Here is a 17740-nt window from a genome sequence, read left to right on the forward strand (position 1 = left end):
ATCAAAATGCTCACTACACCCCTCAAAGAATACCTGAAGGGGTCTAGTTTTACAAATTGGGTCATTTAATGGGAGGTTCTGTCATTATGCCACCTATTCCTGTCTGCAAACATAGCTTGGTACAGGAAAAAATCACATACTCCAAATTTCCAAAATTTGCTTATAAGCTTGTAAATTGTCTAAATTACTCAAATATGCTAAAATTATTTAAAATATGCTTGAAACACAAAAGGAACATTTAGAAATATATAACAACTAACTTTTTTGCCCTGTATTATTGTGTATATGTGTGATATCACAGCTGAAAATGGAAAAAAAAATGGAAAAATTTTCAAAATGTTCACCATTTGCGAGTTTTATAATAAATTTACGCAAGTTATATCAGTCTAATATTACCTTCTCAGTAAAGTACAACATGTCACGAAAAAACAATATCATAATCCCTTGGATGTGCTATACTGTTACAGAATTATTCACTGATAAAGTCACACAGGGCAAATTTCCAGAATTTGGTTTGGTCATTAAGGTCCAAAACAGGTCGGTCACTAAGGGGTTAAATAGCTGTTAGATGAACACTTATTCCTCCTTCTCCCTCTCACTATACACATGTACACTGAGCCAACCATTCATCTGTTCTTAATATGGTGCTGGCATATACCTTATATAAGTGGAGGTTTATTTCACATGAGAACAGATGATCAGGCATGTTGAAATCCAACTGCTTGTCCCTTCTTGTCCCCAATATCAGGGTAGAGTCAAGTCTCCACTATATAGCCAGCCACGCGGAAATATGCATGTATGGGTACCATAAAGGGTTTGGCCACTTTTAAAACACCTTTATCTAATTCCTTTTGATAATAGTGTAATGTCACTTACTAGCAGCATTTCTAAGATTTCATAGCTTGTGCCCTCTGCAGTTCTGCTAGACTTTGCCTTGTCAGCACAGAGTAGCTGTCCATAAAATGGCAGTTGGTGGAGGGGCATGGGACCAAACAGGGTTCAGAAGAACTGTGAGGGCTGTGACTTATGAAATCTTAGAAATGCTGCAGATTCCTGGAGCACATACTAATAAATGACGTAACATTATTAATAAAAGTCACTTAAATAATTTCATTGTAAAGTGGCCAACCCCTTTATGATGATTCATTTTAAAACCAGCATAAACACATATAGAATCAAATAATATACAAAGATTTAATTCAAGGATTGTCTGTGCCGTCTTCTCAACAGAATTGTTTATAACAGAGGATGAACTTAAGAAAGTGCATGATTTTGAAGAACAGTGCATAGAGGAGTATTTTAGAGAAAAAGATGATCGATTTAACTCTTCTAATGATGAAAGAATTCGAGTCACCGCAGAAAGGTGAGACATTTTTGTAACTGTTTAAGCCATTTGTCACTTTTCTAATGTAATTGTGTTAGGCTGGGTTTACAAATAGCATTTTTTTAACTATAGTCTGATCTTGTATAATAGCTAGAGATGAGCGAGTAGAATTTGATCAAGTAGGTATTCGATCGAATACTACGGTATTCAAAATATTCGTACTTGATCGAATACTGCTAGCTATTCACAGTAAATATTCGATTCAGAACCAGCATTGATTGGCCGAATGCTATACAGTGTATAGCATTCGGCAAATCAACGCTGGTTCTGCAGCAGGCTCGTCCTTGCTAGTCGGGAGAGGTGGCAGCTTGCTGTTACAAGGGAGCGGACTTTTTCTTATAGGAATGCATTGACCAACGTTGATTGGCCAGTGTACAGCATTTGGCCAATCAACGCTGGTTCTGCCGGAGGCTTGTCTGTGAGGAGGCGGAGTCTAAGACCAGCCCACAGCAGTCTCCATTGTGGTCCAATATTATACTCTGCCTCCTCACAGACAAGCCTCTGGCAGAACCAGCGTTGATTGGCTGAATGCTGTACACTGGCCAATCAACGCTGGTCAATGCATTCCTATGACAAAAAAAGTCAGCTCCCTCGTAACAGCAAGCTGCCATCTCTCCCGACTAGCAAGGATGAGCCTGCTGCAGAACCAGTGTTGATTTGCCGCAGGCTCGTCTTTGCTAGTTGGGAGAGCTGGCAGCTTGCGGTTACGAGGGAGCTTACTTTTTATCAGCGCAACTGCAAGCGCTGTGCAGTTAAAGCGCACGGACCCCATAGACTATAATGGGGGTCCGTGCGATTTAATTGCACAACGCTCCTCCTAAACACTCTCCTCCTGCTATTCATGGACTTGGTGACTCTCCGTTAGTCGAATAGTGGTTTCCCCTGAAACGAGCATTTTTTCCCATTGACTATAATGGGAGTTGATATTCGATCAAGTACCGTATTTTTCGGACTATAAGACGCACTTTTTTTCCCCCAAATTTAGGGGGAAAAGAAGGGTGCGTCTTATAGTCCGAATGTGGCGCCTGGCACCCGCCGTAATAGAGAGGCGGATGCCGGCAAGGGATAGACGCTGGGGCCTGAGACATCGCTGCGCTCCTCTGCCCTGCATGAAGCCAGCAGCGGCAGGGGTGATGCTATTTCGCTCCTCCATCCCCCCGCCGCTGGCTTCATGCAGGGCAGAGGAGCGTAGCGATGTCTCAGGCCCCGGCACCTGTGCCAGCGTCTATCCCTTGCCGGCATCCGCCTCTCTAGTACAGCGGATGCCGGGTCAGTATCGGTGGCCCCTTCTCCCCTTCTGGGGACCGGCCCCGTACCTGTGAAGTTGCAGGCCGGCTCCTGCGCGGCGATATCGCAAGAGCCGACCTGTTCGGGTGACAGCCGGGAGCCTAATGAGGCTCCCAGGCCTGTCACGGCTATATTACTATTGCGGCTGGGTCTATGACCAGCTGTAATACTAATAGACAGAATGTCCCATAGACGGCAATACAGTTGTATTGCCATCTATGGGACTTGCAATCAAGTGACCGCAGGTTCAAGCCCCCGGGGGGGAATAAAATAGTAAAAAAAAAAAAAAAAAAGCTTTAAAAATATATAATAAAAATATGAAATAAATAAAAGTTCTAAATCACCTCCTGTCCCTAGAATATATATATAAAAGTAGAAAATCATATATCATAAACCACCAGGTTTTTTTCAATACAAGGTGATCTAAGCAATAGATATTCCCCAAAATGGTATAACTAAAAAGTACTTCTGGCCCTGCAAAAAAAAAAAAACACTCTATGCGTCCCCGTACAGCTGCAGGGTCACCTGTCAATGTGGCCTTGCAGCTGTTGCAAAACTACAACTCCCATATATTAAATATTTTACCATTTTTTGCTTCAAAATTTTTTTTCCCTATTTTCCTCCTCTAAAACCTAGGTGCGTCTTATAGTCCAGTGCGTCTCATAGTCCGAAAAATACAGTAGTCAAATATTGAGGCTCTGCTCGAAACGAATATCGAATCCCGATTATTTCACTGTTCGCTCATCTCTAATAATAGCCATAATCAGTGGTTATAAATAGCCCTACTATTCAGATCCAACCACTATGATTTTAAAACTTTCCAAAGCCTTTTCATCTATGATCACAAGGAAGCCTCCATTATTGTAACTGGCTTTAAAGGGAAGGTATGATCAGATCTAGAGATTAAAGCAGGTTTTTATGTTAAAATATTTTTAGGAATTCTAAGAACTGGCTTGTTAATTTTTCATGTCACTAATCTATACATATATATTAATCTCTAACAGGCTAACACTTCTACTTTTAGGTAGATCACTTTTCAGTAGTCACCTCGATATCATCACTGTCAGAGTTGCAATAAAAGCTAACAGCTATGCATATTGCATATATTGTATACATACTGTGTATTACACAGGAGGCACCATTCACAATAAGTGATGTTACATCTGCCCTCTTACCAACACAGAATTCCTAGAGACATGTACAGAAAATAGTAGAGTCAAAGTATAAAAACAGATTAGAAAAGAAAATAGGTGATTTATTACCTTTTAGTGTATGTTGCCATGTGACTGAAATTCTGTAAAAATCTGCTGTTGCAAAAAAAGTTGTGGATGTGCCACATATTTTACTCTTTGTGCAAAAACTGATTGTGTAATGAGAATCTTCTGCATAAATGGACCTTCTGCAGATTTGACTTCAGAGGCTGCAGATTTTCTGCCACATGCAGATGAGTATTGGTAAAATCTTGTTATAACATCCAAGACTGTGCAGCTAAATTTGGTGGGAGGAGAAAGCCTGAATCAAATATATCAGACTCCTTCTTTGTATGCTAGGTTATTATGCCTGAACTCTATGCATTTACTAAATAAAATGGCGATAGTTCCATTATTTTACTTTGCATAGAGATTAGTCTATAAATCACCACCTTCAGTGTCTATATAGGCACCGTTTGAGCTATGGCTCCGTTGGGACAATAAATGTATTTCTGCATAAACTAGCCCCTACAGATGCTGGCATAACTATATAAGCTAGTCTTCACAAAAATGCATTTGTTATCCCAGTTGATACCACTATCATTAGCCTGAATTCTTACAGCGCCACTGCAACCACTATTGATAAACTCAAGTGGTCTTCCTGTAAGCTTGAGCTGTGCACTGGCGGCCAGTCTACACTATAGAGTGAATTACCTCTTCACATTCTTCCCCAGTCACTGGAATTGCTCTTCAGCATCTTTATGAACTTCTGTCCTTGGCCCTCTGCCCATCAGCTCAATCTGCTCCAGCCAACAGAGCATGGAGCTCTAGGGCAAGGTAAGCTCTAAATCTGGAGCACCCACCTCCTGCAGTAGTGTGGGCAGCTACCTCAGTCAGGAATGCTCCAGCAATACACTGCACAGCCACTGCGTTACCAATGCACCCCACCTATAGTATCCTCACAACAACGCAATGGAGGCGAGGCTTCTATACAGGCTTCTCCAAAAATTAATTTAACAATTATGTTAAAAAACAGAATCACAAGGTTCCTCAATGGTGACTGCATCTGATATAGTTGATTTTAAAAGTTTTCTTACTGAGTGACAGTAGATGTTGGACAAACTTTGAAACTCCACTTGCAATTAGACAGGTAAATGACAGTAGAATTACTACAACAATGTAAGAATTGTGTCATAATGCATTTATTATACTGCAGAAAAATTCTGAGGACAGATGTACTCTATTTAATAAAAATGAAATTCCTATTTTCATTTCTTTTAATTCTGCATGAATGGACACATTATCTGCCTACAAGAATTGAATGATCTAGAAAGTTTGATACATGGACACTGTGAAACACTCTTTCAGTAACATAATTCAGATAATAATAATAAGATGTATGTTGTTGATGTTATATTTCATGTAATTTAGTCTGATTTTGTCTATAATTTTATTTTGTTTCTCAGAGTGGAAAATATGGCCATGCGCCTTGAGGAAGTCAATGAACGGGAACATTTCATGAAGGCATCCCTTCAGACAGTGGATATAAGACTTGCTCAGCTTGAAGAGATGCTTGGAAGAATGGCTACAGCCATGGAAAAGCTGGCTGGAGTTGAAAGAGTAGAGACAACTAAAGCAAGATCTAGAACGTCTTCAGATTGTACTGATGCAGCCTATATTATAAGGCAGAGCAGTTTTAACAGTCAAGAAGGGAACACTTACAAATTACATGATATCATAGACCCAGTTGGAGAAGAGCCATTGTCTCCTACATCTCCAACACTTTTGCCTCGAATGAGAAGTCAATCGTTTTATGCAACAAACTCGAAGGACAAAAGTGGGTTGGAAAAATTTGAAGGCTTTTTTAAAGAGAGGACATTAAGTCTACACAGAGCTATAAGCTCACATTCTATATCAAAAGATATAAAACCTCCTCCTTCCCCGCTTAATTTATCAGTAGCTCCAGACTCTAGAAGGCCTTCTTCCTGCATAGACATTTATGTTTCAGCTATGGATGAGGCACAGTTTGGCATGGACTGTGGAGAAAGCTCAATGAATGTTGGATGTGGAGATCATCTTGCTGAGGGAGCTGGAACAAGTCGAGGCTGTAGTTCATTTTCCCATTGTGGAAGTAGTTGTAGTCGAAACCCTAGTTACGAAGAAGGAACAACAATGGACACAATTGGGTATCTTCCAGAACACCCAAGTTTGCAAAGTGGCCAAAATCCGTGGGATTTGGACCCTCCTATGTACCATACATTAGAGCGTTCAAAAAGCAGCCGTTTACTTGCAACAGCTCCTTTTGTTTTAGAAGAGACACCAATAGTAAAATCACAAAGCTTTATGTTTTCTCCATCTAGAAGCTATTATAGTAATCTATGTGTACCTGTAAAATCTGCAGAATACACAAGTATTACAGACTGTATTGATACCAGGTGTGTAAACAACACTCCGCAGGCCACTGCAGAGAGGTCAACATCTCCAGGATGTGTGAGAGAAAAAGTAGAAGATGTTAGTGGTTGTCATCCAGAAAGAGAAGCTGAGCTAAGTCATCCAAGCTCTGACAATGAAGAGCCTGACGCAGAAGGCAAAAGCAAAGGTTTAACTAGTCATGAAAGTTCAACTTCAAAAACATTCTTGAACAACTTATCATTCCCAAAAATAGAAAGGGCGAATAGTTATTCTGCAGAGGAGCCCAATGTGTTGTACCAACACACAAAGAAGAGTTATTCAATAAGTGATAAACTTGATAGGCAACGTAACACTTCAAGCCTTAGAAATCCATTTCAAAGGAGTAAGTCATCGAGGCCTGAAACTCGAGGTGACAACTTATCCATGAGAAGACTTTCGAGAACATCAGCCTTCCGCAGTTTTGAGAGCAAGCATAGTTAAATCTAAAACTAGTTTCTTTGGATAAATATATGTTTAACAGTTGCCCACCCGCAGCATTTTTATCACAATCCAGTGACCTCACAATGTGGATCATGGACAGGTACCACTACTAGCCACTTGCCAAGCAATCACTTTGTTTAACCTGGCAGCAAAATCGCTTCTGATGTTTAGTAGAATGCATTCACATATAAGGATGGCGACAAGATAATATGATTTATTTGCATTTTATGTCATTCAGATTATGTAATAAGCCTCTTTCCAAGGTTTTATTTTACTAAGTTGAAATGCTGAGTTCATCGAAAGAGCTTTCCCTCATTTTATGGGAAGCATTTAGTAATTTGCACACAACAGAGGGATTTTTTTTTTTTTTGGAGCACACTGTATAAAATGTACTTGATATCTCTTGTGTTTACTCTTTGTTAAAAAGCCTCTCTTGTCCTGTTCAATGTATTCCACAACAGGAGCTCTCAGGTCTGAATCTCCCTCTGCCAACAACACTGTTGATCATGACCGAAGAACAAACATGACAACATAATTGTGGCATGATTATTGGCCTGTCTGTTCTGTATTAGCTTCCAGTGCCACATGACAGTGCGTCCTTTTTTTTTCAACAAAAAAAAAAAACTAATGGAAAATATGCCTTTTGTATCACAAACAAGAAAAGAAAGTTATTCTATAAAATATATATCCAAATAAACTTTTTGTGTTTCATGGGCATTCTAGCACAGTCAAGCAAGCTCAGGATGAATGTAATTTCATGGTGTAATGTAATATATATTTTTTTACAGTGTGTTGTCAATGCAGTTGCCTCAGTAAACGCATGCTTAAAAAGCAGTGACAATATGATGATCTATGTTTGTGTGAGGAGTATGGTATGCTAACCTTCACTGTTTTGTTTCAGTGCTTTTTGTTTACTATGGTAGGTTCTGTATTTCGCAATCACTGCCAGTTTATATCATTGTTAAGGTGCCGACACATAACAAAGACCAAGAAAAGAATACCCTTTGGTTACTTCCATTTGGAATATGGACTTTCATTTTTACAATCATACACTGTAGTTGACAAATGTATATACTTTTTTTATGGTAACTTATCCAGTGTAATGTCACAGAGCAGAAGAATGGTTCTTTTTGGGCACTCCACATGAAACATAAATGAGAATGTTTTGGTTTCCCTTGCACTAAAATGTCACATTGTAATAGAAATCGATAATACGGATAGATTCTTTGTGTATTTTTAAAGGATTATTCGTCAGAGTTTTGCAAACATCTCTGTATCCTTTCCTAGGAACACTAGTAATGAGATACAAAGCAAAATGCGCCAAAATTCTGGCTCAATTTACGACAAAAAAACCTAACATTCTTTGGTGTTTTAAGACCCACGTAGAAACCTCTGTGGACTTTTAGTGAAAACACTGCAGGAATAAACAGTGAAACTTTGCTGCCGTGTTTTTTTCTGCAGACCTTTTGTCCTTCGGCTAACTATGTGGGGCCTCAACCTTGGACACTTTTTAGTCACATTTATGACTTGTTTGAAAAGGGGTGTGACTTATCAGAAAGTGGTCGCAGCCACAGTTTTTGTTGACTTTTTTTCATAATCTAAGCCAACTAGTAAATGGTCTAGAGTAAGAAAAGACAGTCTAAGCATATGTTAGATTTATCAAACAGCACTAGACACTGTGATAAATCTGGCACAGTTTAAAGGAGGTCATTATTAAAAGAGAAATATTATTGTTTCTATCTGAACATATTCTTTGTGTCACTTCCTCACGGTTTTCTAGATCTCTGCTTGCTGTCATTCATTCTGCTTACCCTCAGTGAATGAAAATCAGTCCATGGTCATGTGATATACAGTCCATGGTCAAGTGATAATTAGTCCATGGTCATGTGATGGACACACAGGTGCACAGCTCGTTATAATCATAGCACAGTAATGAGCTGTGCACCTGTGAGTCCATCACATGACTGTGGACTGTATATCACATGACCCTGGACTGTATATCACATGGCTGTGGACTGTATATCACATGGCTGTGGACTGTATATCACATGATCCTGGACTGTATATCACATGGCTGTGGACTGTATATCACATGGCTGTGGACTGTATATCACATGACCCTGGACTGTATATCACATGGCTGTGGACTATATGTCACATGACAATGAGCTGATTTTTATCCACTGGAAGTAAGCAGAATGAATGACAACAAGCAGAGCTCTAGAAAATTGTGAGGAATTAAAATAAAAAGTATATTGGAAAACTTTCAAACTTTTCATTATACAAACAATAATATTTGTCTCTTAACATTAATCTGAAACTGGATAACCCCTTTAAGGCTGTCTAGTCTAAGTTTGAACTGTCTAAAACTTAGACACTATTAGTAAATCTGCCTCATTTAAAACTTTTCTGTGGTTTTTACTGGACAATATGCAGTTTACAAATTAAACAAGTTGCATTAAGCTTTCATCTTATAACCTGTCCACTTGAAAGGGAATAAGCATCTTATGGGATAGATGAGGAAATATGAGCTAAATGTTGTAATCAGCTTTTCTCTGACAGTCCCATAGAGATTAATTGAAGGCAGCATGTATATATGACCTGCCACTCCATACAGACAAATGACACGGGGCTCCACTTTTAGACAGGGGACCCACATTGTGGAAACACAGCTTTTTTGTTGAAGATTTTGTTCTGGGTTTTTTTTGAGCCAAAGCCAGGAGTGGATTAAGCATAAGGGAGAAGTATAAGAGTTTCCTATATATTTCCCATTTCTTTTTTAGCCATTCTTGGCTTTGGCTCAAAAAAAATCTTATGGATGTTGGGTGTCCCAGTGGTTGAAAATTAAAAACCGAGTACAACCCCTTTACGTATAATTTAGTATATATGAAAATATGAGGAGCACACCATACACTATGTTATTGCAAGAACCTAAACATATAAGGTCCTCAAAACAGCCTATGTGGAAGATATCTCTGTATTCTACGAAATTTCTCAACAAATGAAATGAATATAAACATAAAGAGTAATGAGATTCAGTTTTCCAGTATTTCCTTATCTGGAACTCATTGCGTTTTTAGGGGATTTACATGTTTAGAGAAACCTTGAGTGAGATTAGTTGTAAACTAGACATAACAAGATATCCAGACCTTTAAAATAAACTTGATACATGGCCAGTATTGGTATACAGGATTCAGGGTAATTTGATCTGGTTATAGCTTACATTTTGTCATCGGTTTTGGTTTATGTATTCCATCCAAATAACATCTATCTTTAACTTTGAGTAGTCTGTTTCATGAAATTAAGATGAATGTTCAGGTGGTCTACAGTTCTGTTCTTGCATCTTTGCATTGCCCAGGACTACCAGAATCTAAAGGCGACTAACTTCCTATATGTGGCCCTTGCCTCTCCAGAAGCCCATGTTTTAGAAAAGCTATGCACATGTGCTGTCACATTACCTGAGTCTTTTTGTATCTACTAGGTTAAAGGGGTTGTTCAGTCAGAAAATTATGGCTGCTTTCTCCCAGAAACGGTGGCAAATCTGTCCATAGACCATGTGATACTGTAGCTCAGGCTTTATTAAATGGAGCTAAACTGCAATTTGTTTATTTATTTTGCTCACCCGTATAGGGCCAACATATTCTGAAGATATTGTCAGTCACTGTCCCATATAATGCTGAATAATCTACATTCTCTACCCCTGTCATGTCTTTGGAGTGTGGGAAGAATCCTACACAAACACAGCAAGAACATACAAACTCCTTGCAGATCTCCTTGTCCTTGGTTGGAAGGGAACCAGGACTCCACTGTTGCAAGGCAAAAGTGCTGACCTCTGAGCCACCTATGGAGAAGGTATGGTGCTATTTTTGGAAGAGAGCAGTCGCATTTTTCTAACCTGGGACAATCCAGTAATTATATGTATTTCTTTCCTCATAGTTACCACAGTACACTGTGATAAATAAAGATTTATTTTATAATACTGCGTTATTTAAAACTTACACTGAAGATATAGAAATAGCATGGGAGCCATTCCAAGCCAAAATGTTATATTGTGACTGGGCTGAAAACATTACATAAACATTATTACTATAATCATAGGAGAGTATTCTACCATACATGGTTCAGTTCTGCAACTTTAGGAACATGAATGGTCACTTCCAATGGTTACAAAAGCACAATGATACTATCTGATTTTTCTATACAACAGTAAAGGTCTGCATTCCACTGGTTTCTTATTCTCCTAGTAATAGGAAGGATATTTTGCGTTGCTGAAACACTGTCAGAGAGCTTCTATGTACCAGAAATCCAATCCTGTTGGCTATACAGTATAAAGTACTGTATAATGTAAAGACAAATTATTGCAAACCATCAAACTTTAGGTTAAATGATGAGGACTTTGATAAAGAGGGTATTTCATACAAAAGGGTGTATTTACATACATAATACCTGCTATGCTAACCAAAGGATGGAAATTGTAAGGTATATATGGACATGGATTTACAAAGAGGGTGTAACATTCTAAAAGAAATGGAGGAAAGCAAGAAATTACAGATTGGACATATGGGGTCATTTATCTCAAGAGCAGAGATTACAGATATGAGTAGATACTATTGTGAAATACATCAAGCTAGGTTCATGTACCGAGTAGAAAATAGGAAGGGAGATTGAATGCTTAAGCATAAATACACAATTATAACTCAGTACCTTGGTAAATAGCGTGTTGTCATTTTATGAAAGCAGTGGGAAATCGCACTTACTATCCCCTCTGTCCTTTGTTCACATATTACACTTATGTAATTGCACAGCAGTAGAAATTCCATTTTTATGTTCAGAATTCGATAAGAAAACTTATCCCATCAAATCATTTCAGTAAATCCAAGGCTCGCAGGTCATTGGAGACACCAATCACAACTATGGTCATATATTCATGCAGGGCAGAAATAAAGCCATGGTTTAAGCACGCTACCATACCCCTATAAAACAGCTTGCAATCATGTTTTGTTTTTGCCATCAGTGGGTAATATCTAGCTGGCAATTTTTTCAGAACTTAGAATAAAGTTTAACAATATTGCAATGCTGATATTTAGAGAACCTGCCCGTTGCCATCAGGTATTAATAGTAGGCTTGTCTTTACAATAAAGGAGACAAAGGATATAGCTTCAGAGGTAGCAGTCGTATATATTCTCTGGTGACTGAGGAGGCCCAAAGGACCCTCCTGTCACATAAGAAGACACCAGTCCTAAAATGGCACTTAATATTTAGAGGTAAGTTGGTACTAGGGTCAATAAACTTTACGTTGAGCATTGATGCAGTGTAGGATTTACATAATATAGTAGAGAATTGTATAGATAATTATATAATGCAAATAAGTTTAAAGAGTTATAAAAGATAGCCCTTGTTCAAGTGCCCTTCTAAGGCAAATTGATTTCATAGAAGGGGGTCCCGTACTTAAGAATCCCTCACATACAATTGTGGCTAATACTTGGTCATGCCACATGAATGCATTGGTCCATTTTTCAAGAGCAATTTGCTTCTGTGGGACTTCCATTTTTCACATATCCCAAAAGATCTGAGTTTGAGTGATCCGTGAAAAATAGTTCAGACTATGATGTGCTCTATTTTTTGCTGTATCAGACACATGGGCCATCAGAAAAATGGCCATGTGAAAATCCTTTATCCTTAATGGGATCATGAGTTGTCCATTAAAAAAATAAATGGCCAACACATGACTGTTTAACAGTGAATAAGCCATATGCCAAAGTGATCAGGTGATTGTCATGGTAGCTGTGTTAGGGAAGAGGTTGTCTTCATAGGACTCCACTTAATCATTCCCTTTACTGCATAAACATTCTATAGCATTTAGCGCTGAAAATTTTCATGTTACCCTGTAGATCCATCACCAAAAAGAGGTTGCTTTATGACCAATGAAAGTCTGATGGATGATTGAAGATGCCTTAAATATGGTTCACGTCTACTATGATGGGAACCAGTTTCCTTGAACAACTCTAGATCACTGAAAAAGTTACGTACTGACCAGAGAACTCCCTATAAAAAAAATTCATATACACTAATTGGAGATATGGACATTCTGTTGTCTTCAAGACAGTTTATAGAATGACTGAAAAACCGAAGCTTGAACTTCTATGCATTCCTGCCTATTATTATTAGATAAGAAAACTCTGTAGTATAACATTTATGATAGAAGTCATAATTGTGACACAAGGCTGCATTTCACCAAAATCACAAAATTTTCCTTTTTTTTATTTTAATAAGTAGCCAAATACATAAAGAAAAATATTCACACTAGTAGCAAAGTAACCTCTTCCAACTCCTGACCCCATAGACATTACAGTTCAAATTCAGATTAGCAGCATCTGTTCACATATACAAATGTATATTTTATATAACAATCTGAAATTTAGTTTTCTTACCTTTAAGGAAATAAATTGTTCTAAAGAACTAGTAAGTGAGTACTTTATCTTTCTTAGCAGCCTCCTCTAATACAGTAAATTAAGCATAAATTGTTTTTTTCTTGTCTAAAGCATTTTCTTCTAAAAAGCGCTAATAATTTGTGTTTTTCTTTTCAGTTCTTTCTATTTGTACTTGTAAAATGTTTAGAATTTGCATTCCTGGTTTTATAAATTGGACATTAATGTCCTGATATTGTTAACTGTGGACCCCACTAATATCTATCCTACACATACAAGCACATATAAAAGCACATTCATTCAATGTAGTTCTAAAATTGGTTTCTTTATATAACACTAAATTTGTTAAAGTTTTGGATTTTCTTACAGTTGCATATAAGGAATACTTATAGCAAAAGGGTATTTTGGCACATTTAAAAGGTTCTTGTGCCTATTTTAGTCAGCTATGTAATAAGAGGACTAAAAAAACCCAAAATCATTTAGCTGTACAAGGTAGCTCTCAACTAATAAGTGCTTACAAAAAGGTAGGATAATTGGGCATAAGTGGTATATTCAATGTGGTATGTCAGCCAAATGCATGGGTAATAGAATAGTTAATAAATTTCATCATAGGAAAAAGGAAGTCATGTCTATATATCAATGTGTCTCTTAAAGGGAGTCTGTCACCAGCCCCACAGACAGATAGAGTAAGGGGCAGTTCACATTTGTGCATTCCGTCAGGTTTCCGTCTTCAGTCCCGGCGAAACTGGGCAGGGGACGGAAACCCAACGGTCAGTTTTAAAACCCATTTGTTTGAATGGGTTTGCAAAGGTGACCGACCATGTCCGCCTGCTGCCTGTCTGCAGGCAGAACATGCAGGACTTTGTGTCTGGATAAAAAAATCAGACAGGCAGAAGGGGCTTTAGACAGAAACACCAAGCGTAAGTGTGAACCGCCCCTGACCTGAGTAAAACATTTTAATTTTTTTTTTCAAATTGAATCTGTACCTCTGTTACAGAGATATTAATATTTTGCTCAAATTAGCTTTTTGGAGCAGTGAGGGCATTGCCGTTGCATCAAAGAGGTAAGCCACAATACGCTCATTGGTCCAAAGAAATTATTAGCATACTAATAAAAACAGCAATACCTTAGCAATGGAGGCACCGATTTCCAAGGGGAAGACACTGTTAGGTTAGGGTCCTTCGAATCAATCTGTGTTCTCGGCTCTTGTAAAAGACTTCCTGTACAAGAATGACTGAGATTATTCCATAGTCAAGGTTTTCTGTTATTGTAACTTATCCCCATTCACTTTAATGTATAACGCGAAACGAAGAAGAAGAATGTGGAGAACAATGGAGCTGATACTGTAAAAACCAGAAGCTTTTTTAAAGAACAATAGCAAAATGATAGGCATTTTCATATTCTTCACATGTGACCTTGAACACTTGCTCAATTTAATATATTAAACAAACAGAAAGTGTTCTTTGAATAATTGTAAAACTCTGATTAAACATAAACCTGAGCTCTTTAACAAGGAGTTATTTCTGTCACATCCAAAATGCTTCCCGAACCCATAATAGTTCCATGTAGTGTCCTTTAATTGGAGCAGAAACATAGCCTAGTGGCCTCAAGCTAATGACACAATGCAGAGGTAATCATCATCTTTTTATAGATATGTAAATCAGTTGCCAAGTGCATTAGGGGCGGGTCTAATTTGCCTATAGACAGTCGTGAGTCATGACACAAGCAAAAGCTAAAAATGTCATTCACTTCTTAAGGAACTATGTTGGGCAGCAATATCATCTAACAAACTGGGTTCACCACCGGCACACTTGCAAGCTGATTTACATATTCATAAAAAGATGGTGATTTCTGCATTGGTGCATCAGTTTGTGGTCACACAGATATGTTTCTGCTCCTATTAAAGCCTCATACACTGCACTACTATTGGTTTGTTAGACATTTTAAACCTGACCTGACTCCCTTTAAGTGTAATGATAGGCCCAAATGTTGCCGAATGCTAAGAGGCAATGCTATCACATCCAGAGAGTTGATATTAAAAATAATAACATTGCAGGAACACAAACATGCTATTGCATAATCCATGCAGTTTCCATGTTGCTATATGGTGACTTTGTGCACCATTATATTACAGAGAATATCTGCAGAAGTGTCTTGTTGAAATTTGCATAAAACTGTGGCATATGAAGGTATAGGTCTATGGGTGCCATATTACTGCTCTGTACAACTGGAGTCACTATACATCCATGTGCATGAGCCTTAATCTCATGTCTGTGCTGGCTCTAGTTGCCCTAGAGAATTTCGGTCCTGGAACTGGAGTTGAGAATATTATAACCAGTGACTCAGAAATGTAACCATTTCACAAGAGGATGCCACAAAAAAGAGACTAGCATCGTACTTATATTATTGTCTGTACCATCCTTATGTTGTGGCAAGAGCCTTTATGTCATGAGATATCAGCAAGCGATCAAAAGACCTGTTGTATGTGGGTGACAGATGTGACAGCGTGAGCTCAATAATAATGTGACTATGAAGTAATGCTTCACGTGTGAGTGTCTTGTTCTCCAGGCCATAGACAAGGAGAACCTTTGCTGCTACTGCTGTCTGGAACAGTGTTTGCAATACTATTTCATAGATGATAACTAGGATTTAATTTCTACATATTATGATGACCAATAGCTTTCAAGGAAAAGGGAATGGAGGATGTACTAAAGACATCCCCTGACAATATTTATAGCTGTTTGTGGTGTTGAATAGCTACATGTAATGTACATATGCAGTTATTCCACCAAGCAGTATGTGCCATGTGTATTATATTGCTCTAAATATGCTCTAAGAAATGACTGTGGCAAGCTGTAAACTGCTTCATGGAATGACTGTGTAAATATAGAACTATTTTACTGAGAAATGACTTTTAAATGGTTTACTGGATTCACAATGCACTTTTAGGTTGTGTGTTTAGAGATGAGTAATATCGCTGTAGACATTTTGGAACTTTATGTAACAAATGTTTTGCAATAAAAAGATGTGTTTTAAATATTGTCTGTGGTTTATTAGTGTATTATATAGTAACAGACTATTAATTCAATGGATTAAATATGTGGAAGTTATCTGAAAAATCTCTGGAATCCACTCGGATCATAGGCCATCAATGCCATGGGAACATACAAATTGTTACTTAGGTCCTTTCAAAAAAAATTTGAAACTTCTACGGTACATTGTGACACTGCTTCTCAAAAAGAACATATCATACTATATGAGCTGTCTGTTTTTGTAAACATGTGTTTTTCATAGGAAATACACATGCTAGAGAACATTTTCTTGGAAATCTGTGTTGTATTCTGTATTCTCTCCTGGAAGTGTGTAGCTAAACTAATCAGCCCAGTGACTGGGTGGGAATATGCCATTGTGACCAAGAAAATGATATCCCATATATACATTTACAAGATGAATAACAGAAGATTATACAGGCATCCAAGAAAAGATGCTCTATTGCCCTAGACATTTTTCATGAAGATCATCCCATGCCAGGTTTTCTCCATCTGATATGATGGAGGATTTACCAGGCTAGCATTTTCCACGCCAGCCTTGATAACCCTTACACTCACCTCATCATAAATTAGGTGCATTCTTGGAAGTGGTGTAACTAAAGTCTTGTGAGCCCAGGTGCAATCTTTTGTCCGGGGGCCCCTACCTCATCCCTACAGTCAATTCTTGATAGTGATGGTTACGGGTGCTAAGGAGTTTAATCAACCTTAGTGTGGTTAGGGTAACTTGTGGGTCTCCTTGGTTTATGGGCTAGATGTAAGCTGCAATCTCAATGCTGATGCCAGTGTTTATCAGTCCCTTAAGATTCCTGGGCCCTGGTATGACTGCACCCCCTCAAGTTACACCCCTGATTCTTGTCAGTCCATGTACTGATACAGAAATCTAAAAAGTTCATTGCTGACAAAGATTTTACCAAGATCAGATTAACACACATCATATAAAGAACAAAGACACTATAGTCGGTGTATACACTGTACAAATGATAGGACCTCTGGTAATGTCACTCTTACAGCAGCCGCTGTCCTCTTATTACCTAAACAAGATGTTTTACTACAGCTTGATGTTGTAAGGCTCAGGAGAGCCATAGTTAAATGGGTCATATATGTGTTGTCACTTACCACTATAAAAAAGGAATGCTCTAAATTGAAAGACAAAATGTGGGCATATAAAATCCACCCCCAACTGTTCACCTTTCATGTCTGTGTAAATCATTCTCTACACAAACTTTGGTGTAGACTCTGCTGAATATTTCATGCAAAAAGCAGAAACTCCATATATACTAGAGAATGATATACATCTAGATCGGGGCTGCAATGAATTTAAGATCTAGTACAGTATTTCAACATAAAAGTTTTGGAAATGTTTGCTATGTAAGATTTCCTAAAGATTTCCTAAAGATTTAAATTTAATAACGTTAAATTAAATTAAAATCAATTACAATAGAATGCGATTAATTGTATTGGAGCCATGTTAATGGATGACTGGCATTGGTGCTATGTAACAGAAGGGCC

The 17740-nt window shown here is 38.0% G+C and overlaps 1 protein-coding gene across 2 annotated transcripts in view; it reads left to right on the plus strand.

Annotated features, from left to right (window-relative positions):
* Positions 1–8082, plus strand: part of TRPM3 (transient receptor potential cation channel subfamily M member 3) — a 389792-nt gene extending 381710 nt beyond the window's left edge. The window contains exons 24-25 of one of the 2 annotated variants that reach the window (XM_075278698.1): positions 1231–1363; positions 5328–8082. In XM_075278698.1, coding sequence (XP_075134799.1) covers positions 1231–1363; positions 5328–6753 — 1559 coding nt within the window. In that variant the 3' untranslated portion in view covers positions 6754–8082. The remainder of the gene's footprint in view (positions 1–1230; positions 1364–5327) is intronic. The other variant, XM_075278690.1, reaches the window with a different exon arrangement.
* The last annotated feature ends 9658 nt before the right edge of the window (positions 8083–17740 follow it).

Source organism: Leptodactylus fuscus, chromosome 1 (assembly GCF_031893055.1).
Source record: "Leptodactylus fuscus isolate aLepFus1 chromosome 1, aLepFus1.hap2, whole genome shotgun sequence".
Lineage (NCBI taxonomy): Eukaryota > Metazoa > Chordata > Amphibia > Anura > Leptodactylidae > Leptodactylus > Leptodactylus fuscus.